This window comes from Typopeltis vanoorti, chromosome 25, assembly GCF_054136105.1.
Source record: "Typopeltis vanoorti isolate ZY-2024b chromosome 25, IOZ_Tvanoo_1.0, whole genome shotgun sequence".
NCBI classification, from domain to species: Eukaryota; Metazoa; Arthropoda; class Arachnida; order Uropygi; family Thelyphonidae; genus Typopeltis; species Typopeltis vanoorti.
In genome coordinates this window covers 16,888,706-16,903,190 of record NC_143573.1, presented here as the reverse complement: position 1 = coordinate 16,903,190, position 14,485 = coordinate 16,888,706, and the positions used below count along the sequence as shown (strand labels likewise).

The 14,485-nt window shown below is 35.5% G+C and overlaps 1 protein-coding gene across 3 annotated transcripts in view; it reads right to left on the bottom strand.

The window, feature by feature from the left end:
• LOC150092574 (terminal uridylyltransferase 4-like) overlaps positions 1 to 14,485 on the bottom strand; it is a 583,753-nt gene that overhangs the window by 210,184 nt on the left and 359,084 nt on the right. For all 3 annotated transcript variants that reach the window (XM_090414413.1, XM_090414412.1, XM_090414414.1), the window contains exon 15: positions 6,133 to 6,219. In XM_090414413.1, coding sequence (XP_090270539.1) covers positions 6,133 to 6,219 — 87 coding nt within the window. The remainder of the gene's footprint in view (positions 1 to 6,132; positions 6,220 to 14,485) is intronic.

The window sequence follows — 14,485 nt, the reverse complement described above, 5'->3', positions numbered from 1 at the left end:
TTTAACTTGTATGTATTGTAACAATTAAGAAAAAAATGGTTAAATAATTTATAAGCATATAAAAGGATATCACCTGTAAATAGCTGACGTGCCATAGGTTCGCCATCTATTGCCTAGGATATTTTAATGTCCATAACTAGCTTTCCTCCTCCAGTTGTACCATCTTGCAGACAGAGATGCTGAAACATTTGCTGTCACTAAATATCAGAATACCAGATAACCCGAACCACTCTGGAAACACCCTAGATCTCTTCCTCACCAATGATCCTTCCGAATACACAGTGAAAGTAGTGAGCCCCCCCCCAAGGTAATTCTGACCACAGTCTAGTGCTCATCTCCTCTCCCATGCAACAATGCTTACATAACCACTCCCATACAAGAGTTTGGCATTATAACAGTGTCAAGTGGGACAGCTTCCGTGACTTCTATACCACATTCCCATGGTTGAACTACTGCTTCCCACTTTTCAAACCCAAACATATCCACCGAACTTACCACCTCACCAGCATGGAAACATACATTCCCCACACAACTCTGAACAGCCATTCCCTACTAAACCCTGGTTCTCCAAAAGATGTGCAAGGCTGTACAAATGAAAAACCAAATATACCATAACTGGCTCAAACCAAGAACTCCATCCTCCTTTAGAGATTATACTGAAGCTCAAAATAGATGCAAAAAAACAATCAATGCTTACTAAAACAGAGATCAAAAGAGCAAAAAGCAGGAAAGAAACTAGCAGCTTGTCCAAAAGGCAGCTGAGCCTTTTGGTCTTTCGCCAAAGCAACTGGCTGAAACTTCTGCTTAACACAATTCCCACCCCTATCATACCAAGATGGCTCTATTGCATCATCACCCATAGAAAAAGCCAATCTTCTGGCTCCATTGCTTCCAATGCATGCATAACTGACAACAGTCAATGCCCCCCAACCATTCCACATGCCCAACATACAATTCCCCCTATATCCTTTTGACAAAAAAGAGATCAGAAAAATATTGTCCAAATTAGATACAAAAAAGTCTCCTGGCCCTGATGGTATTCCTCCAATTGTCCTGAAAGTTTGTGCATGAAATCTGACTCCTATCCTATGTTGCCTGCATATACTCTTTTACTCCACTGGTATCTATTCCACAACCTGGAATTTGGCCTATATTCAACCCATTCCAAAGAAGGGAACCAAATCACTGACATCCAACTACTGCCCTATCTCGCTTACCTCAGTCCTGTCTAAAGTAATGGAAAAAATCACCAACTCCTACACTACCCTGAAGGCACCCACCTAATAAACGACCGCCAGTATGGATTCCATTGCTGCCGATCAATAGCAGATCTATGCACATAAGTCGCCAATCTCTGGACAAATACCATGGAGAAGTTTTGGTGAATCACAAGTGGTTGCACTTGATATCTACAAAGCTTCTGACCAGGTTTGGTACTAAGGTTTACTAAGCAAAATACCATCGTTTGGTCTGTCTTAGGAATTCTGTAGTTGGACTGCAGCTTTCTGTCTGGATGCACACTGTGTGTGGTGGTGGTGGATGGTTCCTTGTCCTCTCACCATTTAACTAATGCTGGGATTCCACAAGGTTCTGTCCTCTCACCAACCCTCTTCCTGCTATATATCAATGACCTACTTCAGTTGACCCCCAACCCAATACACAGTTTTGCCGATGACAGAACATTGAATTCCTTGCTTTCATTTGATAAACCTTACTCTACACAACTCACCTCAACCTATAGAACATCGATCACAACTGATCTCAATTCTGATCTCCAAGTCATCCTCCAATGGGGTTCGGATAACCTCATCAATTTCGATGCTAATAAAACTCATTTCTGTCTTATTTCTCATAAAAAAAATCATGTTCTCCCAATAATCTTTTTGACAACACTCAAATTTCCAGACAAGATGAAATTTCTCTTCTTGGATTTACCATGACATCAAGCCTCTCCTGGCATAAACACATCACAACCACTGCATTCTCAGCTTCAAAAAAAATAGGATGACTCTTTCGCTCAAGACTTCTTCACCCCTGAAACAGTTAACATTATACAAATCACAAATCAGCCCAGCTATTGAAAACTTTCCATATGGGGCGGGGGCCCCTAAAAGCTCCCTCAAAATGCTTGACTCAATACAGAGGAGAGCAATTAGACTTATTAATGGCCTGTCTCTTACCAACTCACTCCCCCTCCCCACTTTCGCACAGAAGTTTGGTTTCTGCAATATGTATATGCTACAAATATTTTCATGAGAAATGTTCATCTGAAATAACATCAATAATACCCCCACTTAGTACTATGCTTGTTGGAACACGTGCAGCTGCTGCTGCTCAACATTCCTTCACAGTACACCTTGAAAAAAACATAACAAGTTTCTTTTCCTCTTCCTTCATCCCTACAGCTGCTGTATTGTGGAACAGTCCTTTCCTTATTGTGTTTCCCAAGGAATACAATATACAGTCCTTCAAATCAAATGTAAACAAGTTGCTACTTTCCCAACCACTCGTGTATGGGCTAGACATAAAAAATATATATATATTATGGCCAGACAGAAAAGTCCATCTCTTTCTGCCCAGAAGAACACCAACATGACATTTCTTACAACAGAACCCGTGCTAGTGCCCTATCCAGCCATCTGCCAATACCAATGCTGAAAAACAAGAATATCAGATAGACTGGAACTTAACTTCAAACATCCATAAATGCTCCGATGAAGCTTGGAATCCAAAGAAATAGCTCTTGACCCTACCCATCTAAAAGGCAATCTCAGTTACAGCCTATCCGATTCACACGCTGTAATCCAGTTTTGGCATACTCGTGATATCATTCACACGCAAAGTGCTTCACGCCAGAACTAATGCTCGGACTCAATTTCAAACACAACTACTACTTGTTCTAAACTCTGTTTGTCTAAAGTATAATATATTTTTAAGATGTTGTTTACTTCCTGGTACTGTATTCACCTGACTAAGTCGGCATTTCCAATGAAACTGTTAGTGAAACCTTATTAAATCTCTTATATTTTATTCAGTGTTTAAGTCAGTTAATAATTTTAAACATGTCATTAAACCGAGTCAATTACTCTGTAAATATATATATATACAGTAAAACCCCATTTTTACGTTCCCACAATTTATGTTTTTCTGCCATTTACGTCATTTTCCGTTAGTCCCGTCTTAATGCCTATTCTTAAGATATATTGTTTTCCTGCCATTAACAACTTGATGTGGATATTATTTCCCATGATTTGCGTCATTTTCTCAAGTAGCAATACTGATTTTCGAATTGATTTCTGTGGAAATCTGCACATTTCTGTTCCGAGATGGTGTTGCTTTCGGCTGTAGTTTCATTTCTGCATTCACAGTGGCTTGCAGAAGTAATGTAGTGATGAGCAATACCGTTATTTTTCAATCACAGTACGAATTGATATTGCAGAATTTCTGCTACGTAATTTAGCGTGTGAAAGTTGCTTTCAAGTTGCGGTGGTAGATTATGGAGAAAAAAAAGGCAAAAAATGTATTTCGGTAGAAGAAAAAAGATGTCAATTCTGCTACATGTAGATTGGCATGCCAGAACACGTGTGCATTTAGCAAAAGATCTTGCACTCTCTGTGCCCACTTTGAACACGATAGTAAAAAACAGGTCAAGCATTGAACTCAATGCAATGCAATGTAGCACTATGCAAAAAAAAAAAAAAAAAAAAAAAAAAAAAAAAAAAAAAAAAAACCCGGAAAGCAAAAACAATCAACAATAAAGATTTTTTAAAATAGATAAATGTAAGTAATTGTAAATTCATTTATTTTCAGTTACTAAATTTTGTAATCTAGTATGTAGACTCGCATATACTAGCAGTGAGTCATCTTTCAAGCCTTTTTTTAATGTTTTTTTACATTTCCTGCTATTTACACTTTTTTCCATCAGTCCCCTGAAAAGTGTAAAAAAGGGGTTTTACTATATATATATATATATATATATATATATATATATAATATTCATCAAAGCTTGATTTGCTTCCTCAGTCTAAAGAAAAGGCTGGCCATATTTCACTAATTCGAGCCCTATCCAAGGGCCTATAGTTGTGGAAATACTTTCTGAAAATGAAAGCTGTGCCGAACAAAGCGGCCTTTTGCAGCTGCCCAATTTTTAATCCATCTAACTCAAGTGCTTCTAGATGTTTTTTCAATGTTTTAGGGATGGCGCCTAAAGCACCTTTTATTCATGGGAACAACTTTCGTTTTCTTTTGCCAGATTCGTTCAACTTCGATTTGCAAATCGCGATATTTTGTAATTTTTTTCATTTTCTTTGTCGTCAATCCGATTATCTCCTGGTACTGATATTTCGATAAACTTAACACCCTTGTTTTCACTTTTTTCAACAACTGTGATATCGGGTGTATTACATTATATATATATATATATATGTGTGTGTGTAGACATTATTTTACCATGGGTATAATAAATGTTAAAGATACCAAGCTATTTTAAACCTGGTTTTACTCCATTTCCCAAGTAAGCAAACAGACAAATAAGTCAAGTTTGCGCCTGCACATAATGCAAGTCTAGCTGACCCTGCAGGTAGTGCAAGACCAAGGTAACTCATGGTAAAAGTAGACTAAGCTCTGATCACTAATCTTAATATTTACCCATAATGCAAAGCACATCTCCTGGAGGAGATGTATGATGCTTTGTATTAAAGGCAAGGGGCCACTACCCAGACCGGTTTTGACCTTATGGTAACTTGTTCTGGTAAAATACTTATAAGTTCTGTATTACTAAAATCTTGGTATTTGTAGCCTGGCTCCCACTGATGAGACCTTACAAAAGGTCTCATCAGTGGGAGCCAGTAATTTCCCAAGTAAGCAAATAGACATTCGTCTGTTTGCTTAGTTGGGAAATGGAGTAAAACCAGGTTTAAAATAGCTCGGTATCTTTAACATATATATATATAATGTAATATATTATATATAATAAATATTTCAAGATAAATGTTTAAGGTACTGTAACCAGTACCTTAAACATTGATCTCAACACATCTGTTACAATTTTTTAAATTGGTCCCACTGTTAACTAGATTGTTGCTGTTTGTGTACTGTGACAAACTGTTTTTGTGCCCTGAAGATGTTGAATAACAGCATAATATATATATATATGTATGTATATATATATCAGGGGCATATATTCAGGGTGTGCTAGGTGTGGTGCACACCCACAGAATAGGAATATTATATTTTTGCATTTATTCCCGTTAAAGATTCCCCGAATTGTTTTAATATACTAATGCTTCATGAAGAGGGCACTTTATGACATGTAAACACGGCAATACATTTGCATTAATAGCCTGGGTGTGCGATCACAAATACGAACACCTTAAAACAGACCTACAGATGATGCAGTGGGTCAAATTCTTAACATTCCAGCAGTTTTAAACCAACCAGAAGGTGAGGAAGTGTGTATGCTGAGACAATAGCACCCAGAAATCAGTGACCGTAATTGGTTATTGTGTCAAACAATCGAACTGAACATTGTCATTTATCACGAGTTGCTGATTTTGTTTTCCGAGTTTCATCCGTTTTGTGTGCATGAACTGATGTGTTTAACACACTGATATACACAAATAAACACTGTTGACAATCTACTGAATGTCCTGTTTTCTGCCAGAGCCTTTGCAGATTGTATGATTATAGTCGGAGATCGGAACTTGTGTATAAATAAGTAAATAACATGAGTTATTTCAAACTTTCTTTAGTTCAATCTGGAAAAATAATAATTTCCGAAGTGATAACTTTTCCTGATTTCTGTGCATATTATATGGCCGTATTTAAAAATCGTATCAAAATTTAAATTATCCATGTCTCACTCTAGTATTTGTCAATGATAATCTAATCTCAGCACGAAGCATAAACCCTTTGTTCTTCTCACATAAACAGAGTGCATGAAGCATAGCTATTGCTCATTTGACCTTTATGCTTTCAATATTTAAAATTATATTAACTGATATACTTAATATATAATTTAAATACACCTTCTGAATAAACATTTATGGATTGTGGGATAACATAAAAATTAACAATGAAGAGTTAATACTCAAAATGAATAATAAATATATAGATCTAAATATGAACTATTACCTGGACAAAACCGTGATATATAACTCTGCAGTTCCATTAGAACAGAATGCCTTTCCTCCTTTTCAGATTGATCAGGTGCCAATTCGCCTGTAGCATAAACAGAAAATGCTTTTTAGAATTATAGAAATGTATTTGCTAGTGGCCTATAAGTGTTTAATGAATTATATTTTCTAGTTTTAACAATTATTTTATGTTATTCATGTCGAAGTGTCTGGAACAAAAAACTATGTGGACACTGGAATGTAAAATAATTTGTTAGCTTAAATTAATTATTTACATCTGATGTTTTGCTAGTTTGAACTAGCATTATCAAAAGCAATTTAACTACACAATCAGTAAAGATGAACTAAAATGACCTGGATAACAAGGACAGTCATGTGAGTGGAGGGGGGGGGGGGGGAACAGTGGCACTCTTTGTGGTGATGGATAGATAGGACCATTCCCCAAAATGTGTTTAAAATCATAGCGTCCATTCTGTTGCAGTTAACCAGATTTTGTAGAACTTCGGCTGCCTCAGGAACAGTTTCTCCAATTTGAACTGGGGTTTGTGAAGTAGCCTAGCTTTCTTCCATCTTATGAAGATGTCTTTCTCTATGGTAAGTAGAGATAGTCCAATTTTTGGTTCTTCATTGCAGGTGTATTTCTTATGTTCTTTTCTCCTGGACAAAGTAGTTTGTCCTGTCTGCCCAAAATATTCACTTCCGCACTAGCAGGGAATACAGTAGACTGGGAAATAGAGAGGATCTAGGTGATCATTGATTTGTGTTAGGCAGGTAGAAATTTTGTTTAGAGGTTTATATATAAGTTATGATTGTGTGTTATTTCAGGAGGGAACCCAGTTTATTTGTTGTACCTTTGATGCAGGGTAAAGATGTAGTCTATGTGTAGTCTTAATTGGGGATGGGAATTTATTGTTCTTTTTAAGGAGCTTGGCCAGGTTTTTTTTTTCTTTTTTTTGTATCCATTTTGTTGATGTGAGTAGAGTGTGTTGTTCCAGGTGCAATGCTTGTCCAGAGGACAATATTTGCTCTGCCCTGGAGCTAAGGTTTTTAAAATTCCATGCTTCTGGGCAGGATGGTGGTGTGAAGTGGCATGCAGGTATTGTCCTGTGTGTGTGTGTGTGTGTGTGTGGTGGGCTCAGGGCCGGCGCTACCATTTAGGCAAACTAAGCAACCGCCTAGGGTGCAAGCCATGAAGGTGCGCAAAACTTCAAGCTATGCTTTATTCATACTTTACTAAAATATCAAAATTAAATAGTGATATATGATTTAGGTATAGATTCTTTTTCCTTATCCCTCACACATCACACTATTTTACTATTTAACTTAGTTCTTGTTTGTTCCTTACCTAAATGATTTGAACTATTTAAAATTCAGTTAAGATAAATATTTTAAAACGTTAACATTTTAAAATATTAAATTTTGGTATTTTATAACTTTTTTTTTTTAAAATGAATTATAACAGAGAATTTTCAAATTAATTAAAAAAGAAAATAAAAAAGATCCTATTAATTTACCTATTAATTTAACCTGAAAGACAATTTTATTTTGTTTAATGTCAATTAGAAACATTTTAGTTTATGAAATAAGGAGTGCACTTGTAAACTTTGCCTAGGGTACAAAATAACCTGGTACTGACAGTGGGTGGGTTTATGTAAAACAGAACATATGAGGGACCCATATGTCCAGTTTAACATGTGGTTAAACTGAACCATAACATAATGTAGCAAGTAAGAGGAAATTGACTATGGTATGATGAATTTAAACAATGTTCATTGTGACTGAACCAAAAGAAATAGTTGAGTTGCTGAGTGATCATTTTGCACAGGAGTATCATCCAAGTGGTGATTTTATAGTTGCTGATGTTAGAGAAACATAAATCAACATTGAAGTAGATGAATAGGAAGTATTCAACATATTAAAAAATATGAATGTGAACACAGCAGTAGGACTGGATGGCATATCAGCCCATGTACAATGTGAATGTGCAAGAGAAATGTCATTGCCTCTGATGAAATTGTTTAATCAAAGTCTCAGTTCTGGCAGGGTTCCAAGCAAGTGGTGGAAAGAGGGTAAGATAGTGAAATTGGTGAGAAAAAAAAGGTACAAAGCACTGTACTAGTAATACAATGCAGTTTAACTGGAAAAAAAAAAAGTACGAATATTTGACAAATAATGGTACAACTGACTTTTTATTTTTCAGGAAATGACAATATATACTAAAATATTAATTAAAAAACTTTAATCAATACCTTCCAATATTTTGGCAATGTTACACTGCCATCTTCTGGGAACATAAAGCTGATATGCGCACGAAGGCACTAACATGTTGTTAGTGCAAATGACGCTGAAGAAAGCAGCTGGCATTGGTCCTAGAGTCCAAGAGAGCGGACTAAATTGGGTTATCTATGCTGTTGGGCTGATGTTCTTAGGATGCAAGCTTCCCAAACTTGGTGCAGTCTCATGCACCAAATTTGTTGAGGTTTGTGAAGTTTTTAGAGCTGAGGCTGATTCCAGGAATAATCTTTCATATTTATATTTGTTGCAGTGTAGTAAAATGGCTTTCTTTCAGCGTATTCTGTGGTGGGTATCTAGTGCATGGTACGCAAGTCCTGAGTGGCTGTATTAGTGAAACTGGATGTAGTCTTTGTGTTCGGATATCCTGATATTAGCTCTCCTGCCTATTTCGCCGTAGTAGGACAGTTTACAACTGCAAGGGACCTAGTATACTCCAGGTAGGTCTAGGGGAAGTGGCTGGTATTTGGTGGAGCAGATAAGGAATGCCAATTTCTTATATGGTTTGTAACAGGTAGTCCGATCATATTTTTTTAGGAGTTTTGTTAGCTTTTCAGACATGCCCCGGATATAAGGAATGGTGATAGATCTAGTGTAATCTCTGTTATGAAGGAGGTAGGGATTGTGGTTAACTGGTTTTAATATTTTCTGGATTTTTTAGGGGTTGTAGACATTGGCTAAGAATGTGTTGAGGATTAAGTTCAGTAGTAAGGGCATTGTTATCTGAACAGATTAAATTTGCCCTGTTATATAGGATTTTTATAATTCCATATTGTTGTGAGGGGGGGGGTGAATGCATCTACCTGTATGGGATGGTTTTCTGTAAACAGAAAACGGATCCATCAGGCTGACATGTAATCAGAGCGTCTAGGAAAGGGAGACTGTTGTTGCTTTCCTTCTGAAAATTTTAAGCCATGAAACCAAAGTATAAGTTTATCTACCAGAATGGTACAACTATGTTTTTTCTTTTTTTTTGTATGTTCAAGAATATATTCATCCTATGTGAATGATTTTTGCAACCATTTCTGGTGAAGTTTGAGAGTAAAGGGATACATCTAGAAAGTAGATGCAGACTGAAAAGTCCCAAAAAATTGTGAAAAGAAATTTTATGTACAAAAAATGGTTTCAAATAGTATAGCAATATTCACAATGCAGCAGATTTATTACGTAGATGCAACACAAAAAGTATGCTTGGTTCTATATATACACAGTCTATTACAATTTTTATAAGTGCAGGCATAAGAAAATTTTCAAGGTAAATAAATTAATCACTTGTTGTTTTTTAAAGGCTTTTTAAGATAGCAGGTCTCTGAATATGAAACACAGACAAAAGTTTATTTTCAAACCAAAACTAAACCCTACTAAAAAAACGTTACCAGAAATGTGATTAAGATATAATGCGCTCATATGTAAGCAATATATTTCAACCTCTAAATTCAAGGATATGTGTCATAAAAACTGTGTTTGGTTGGAATATGTTTGTTTTAATATTTAAAAATATCATGATAAGAATATGAACATGTAATAGTTTTTAATAATTAAACAAAACACAAACATAATAATAACAAATGGCCTACAAAACAGTGCAAGAAATGTGAAAGACCCTTCTGTCTGAATATACTATCCTTAGTCACTGGCAAACAAATAACTAGATAGAAGAATATTATTTTGTGTTCATGAGTGTTTATATTATAGTGACTGTGACTGCTTTATCAATATAATTTAAATAATCAAATAAGAAATGAAAAATTAAAATAAAATATATCCTCTTACTAATTTTTGAGAATTTCAGTTTTTGTCATCCTTCAATCTTGCTCTCCTTAGGGATTGCATTAATTGCTTCAGGTAAGTGAAACAATATAACTGTATTCTTTCACTTAGTGTTGCATATACATGCTGTGTTATGCTCTGATGATGCTGATTTGAAATTCAGCAAAATATAAGCAGTCAATAAAACATTGTTTTATAAAATAGTTCATTTGCTGTTGTTAATACCGTTAAAAATAAGTCATGAATTACGCCAATACTGTAGCTTATCTGTTAGATTAATAATGATTGTCAATTTGAGATTGCAAAATGTAAGGCAATGCATATTGCGATGAAAATATTACATACTCTGTATCATATTGATGGTACTAGATTACAGGATATTGATGAAGCTAGGGATAGTGGGTTGATGCCCACCGAGGATGTGAAATTTAGAGGTATAATGCAAGTGTTAGAAAACTGCTCAGATGACTATTTGGAGGCAGAAAAACACATTGACAAGTAAATATAGGGAGATTATTATTATAATTATACAGGCATCTCCATGAAGTCTGATGACTCATTGCAGGAGAACCAATCTATCCACACAATCTATTATACCTCTCCCTGAACCCATTAACAGATGAAGCACTCACAACTGACTCTGGCAACTAATTCCACTCATTCGCAACTCTCCAAGCCAAAAATCTAGTCCTCACACTCCTACTAACCACACTTTTATTCACTTCCAGAGATGACAATATCACAATAAATATTACAATTAAAATGTTATAAAGATAGTAAATATTCTAAAAACATGAAAATATACACGGTAGTTATGTACAGAGACTCAATGATTAGGGGAGTACTTAATGAAAGTATGACAAAACATTTTTTCCAGGTGCAAAAAAAAAAAAAAAAAAAAAAAAATTAAGTGAATTTGTGTGAAGGCACCCACAAAGCAAGTGACTGTGAGAATGATCAAATGAGGAATCTAGAATCTCGAGCAAAATTATTGAACAGAGTAGTCAATTCATGAAGTAAAGGTGGGTGGGGGCCTAAAGGGATGCTGTAGTTTCTATATAATAATGAGAGAATTAAGAGGAAAAGAGGGAGGAGTTTTGGGCATTGGTTAGTGAAACCTCACCAGAGTTATAGGCATTAGCAAGACTTGGCTAAGAGCAGATGATGTAGTTACAGGGATAGAATGTGAAGGGTTTAGTATTTTCATGAAACATAGGAGATGGGGGAGAGGAATACTGCTGATGAATTGCAGCCAAAAAGAATAGGAGATAAGCAGGAGGGTGGCTGTCTATTTGAAGCAGTCTGATATGAGATTAAGGCTAGTAAAACAAAATATACAATTGGTTGTTGCTATAGACCAGGGAGTTCCACAGATGATCTGGAAGATATGCATCACCAAATTAGTACGAGTACTGGTCGAGTGATTATTATGGGAGACTTCAACTATGGAGATATAGACTGGAAGGAAGAAAGGAAATAGAATTTATACAGAGAGATAATTACTTAAGGCAGCATGTGATGGAGGAGTCTAGGGGTGGGGAGAGCACTGGACCTAGTCATATGATCAGAAGTGCTATCCATAACCAAGGTAACCACACTGCCTCCAAATGGGGAAAGTGACCATGCAGTCTTGATTTGGGAGATTGTAAAACATGAGGAATATTCTGTCAATATGTGGAGCTATAAGACGGGTGATTATGGCAAACTTAGTAAAAAGCTTAAATCAGTGGCATGGCATAAAACACTGCAGGGTAAGGATGCTAGTAGTAGTACATTGGATATAGTTAAGGATCATCTAGAGGAAGCAATATTAAATTACACCTAAGATAAGGAGGGTTAATCAGATAGGAGTTAGATGGATAAGTAATATCATTAAGCATGAGCTGTAGAATAAGAAGAAAAAGAAATGCAGTGGAGGGTATAAAAAGAAAAAGGTGACCAGAATGGCAAAATCCGATTATGAGAAGAATCTAGCCGAGTAAACCAAAGGAAATACCAAAAAGTTCTTACATCATGTGGCAAGTAAGAGGAAGAATGACTATGGAAGATTAATCTTAATGAGTGATGATGGTGAGGAGACAGAAACAGATAAAATAGTTGAGTTAAAAAAGACATATTTTGGTGATTACACCACATTTTTTTATTATTCAGTTCTATAAAACACTGAAATAATAGTTCCTGACAAGTTTCGTAAATCGTAGGATTTACATCTTCAGGGGTAAATAGTATAACTTAAAGTTTAAACAAGAGAATTAATAAATACAAATCATAACCGTCTGACTATTCATAAAACTCAAATAACAGAATGCAGATATATAACGTTATTCACGTTGAACAATACTAGACGATGTCACGTGTGTTTGTTCTCATTCATACAGTCCGAGCTCAGATTGAGGTAGATTTTTTATTACTGACCACACTTGATGGAGAATTAAACCTTGATTTTTATTGCATTGGGTTGGGTTTTTAGCATATTAGCAGCTTCTTTAAATTTTCTTATATAACTGTTGTTTTCTATGTATGACATCGTGTCCAGTGGAAGTGGTATGGAAAGCAAGGCCCGTTTTTTGTTCTCTTTGGTATTGTACATCTTTTTGGTGTTCAGGCATGCGTATTTCTCCAGATCTTCCTGTCTGTCCTACGTAGCAAATCCCGCAAGAGCAATGGATTTTGTAGACTCCTGGTTTTTTAAGAGGATGATGATGTGGTTTTGGTGGATGTAGGAATCTTGAGATTTTCTCTATAGGAAGGAAGGCTTTTATGTTGTGTTTGTTCATTAATTTGGCTAGCTTGTCTGTAACATTTTTGATATAAGGAAGCGAGATTGCATTTTTGTAATCCTGTTTTATTGTGTTGTTAGCTGGAGGCATTTTAAGGATTCTCTTGATGGTTTTTGTTTCATATCCATTCTGTTGGAGGATTTGTGTTAAGTATTTTAGTTCTTCATTACATCTTTCTTGTGTGCTGGAGATATTGTATGCTCTGTCTCGAAGAGTTTTAATTAAGCTTATTTTTTGTGAAGGATGGTGGTGTGAGGTTGCATTTAGAAATCTTCCAGTGTTTGTAGGCTTCCTATATACTGAGAAGGAGAGTTTACTTTCTTCATTAACTTCTAATAGAATATCCAGAAAAGGAAGTTTTTTATTTTTTTCTTGTTCTAAAGCGAATTTTATGGTGTTGTGCAAATTGATGAGATAATCTTTGAAATTGATAAGTTCATCTGTTGTTCCACTGAATATGATGAAAATATCGTCCACATAGCGTAGCCATATTTTTGGTTTTTTATGGTAATTCTTAAGAGCATTGTTTTCCAATTTTTCCATAAATAGGTTTGCTAATACCGGTGATAATGATGAACCTATGGCCAGCCCTTCTTTTTGTTCCCAGATTCTATCTTTATAGGTGAAAAAAGTATTGTTTATACAACGTTTAAAAAGATTCAAGATGTCCGGAGGAAAGAGGTCTTCTAGGAGATTCAAAATTTCTTGTCTCGGGACGTTTGTAAACAAGCTGATAATGTCAAGACTTGCTAAGATGTCTGTTGGACCAATATGTATATCTTTCACTTTTTCCATGAAATGTTTACTATTTTTTATGAAGGAAGATGTTTTTCCTATATGTTGTGAGATCATGTTGGTGAGGTATTTTGCCAAGTTGGAAGTCGGTGAATCTCTTCCATCTACTATTGGTCTTAAAGGTATATCTGTCTTGTGGATCTTTGGAACACCATATATTCTTGGTATCAAAGGATGTTTTGATTGTAAGCATTTTTTAAGTTCTTCCATCCAGAGAGGCACTTTTTTTATTAGATCGTTTGTTTTTTTGTGTGTAGGCCAAGTCGGGTCTCTGTCTATGGGTTTGTAGGTGTTGGTATCTTCCAGGAGACTTTTCATTTTGTTATCATATTCTGTAGCATTTAAAACGACAGTTGCGTTGCCTTTATCCGCTTTTATTATGTCGATATTTTTGTCATCCTTTAAATTTTTAAGGCAAACGTATTCATTGTAAGGTAGGTTCCTACAAGGTAATCTGCTTTTTAATAGTAAAGCTGTACTTTCTATACGGATAAGATCTGCCGTGTTGTCTGGTAGATTTCTAATTCCTTTTTCTATTTGTGCTATGATATCAATTTTTGGAAGGAAACGTGGGGTTAAGGCGAAGTTAAAACCCTTGAGTAAAAGATTATTCTCCTCTTTTTTTTTTTTTTTTTAGGACTCTCAAAGAAAGATTAATAACTACTTTTGATTGATCTAGTTGTTTTTTATGTATTTCTTTCTTCTGAAGGAGTA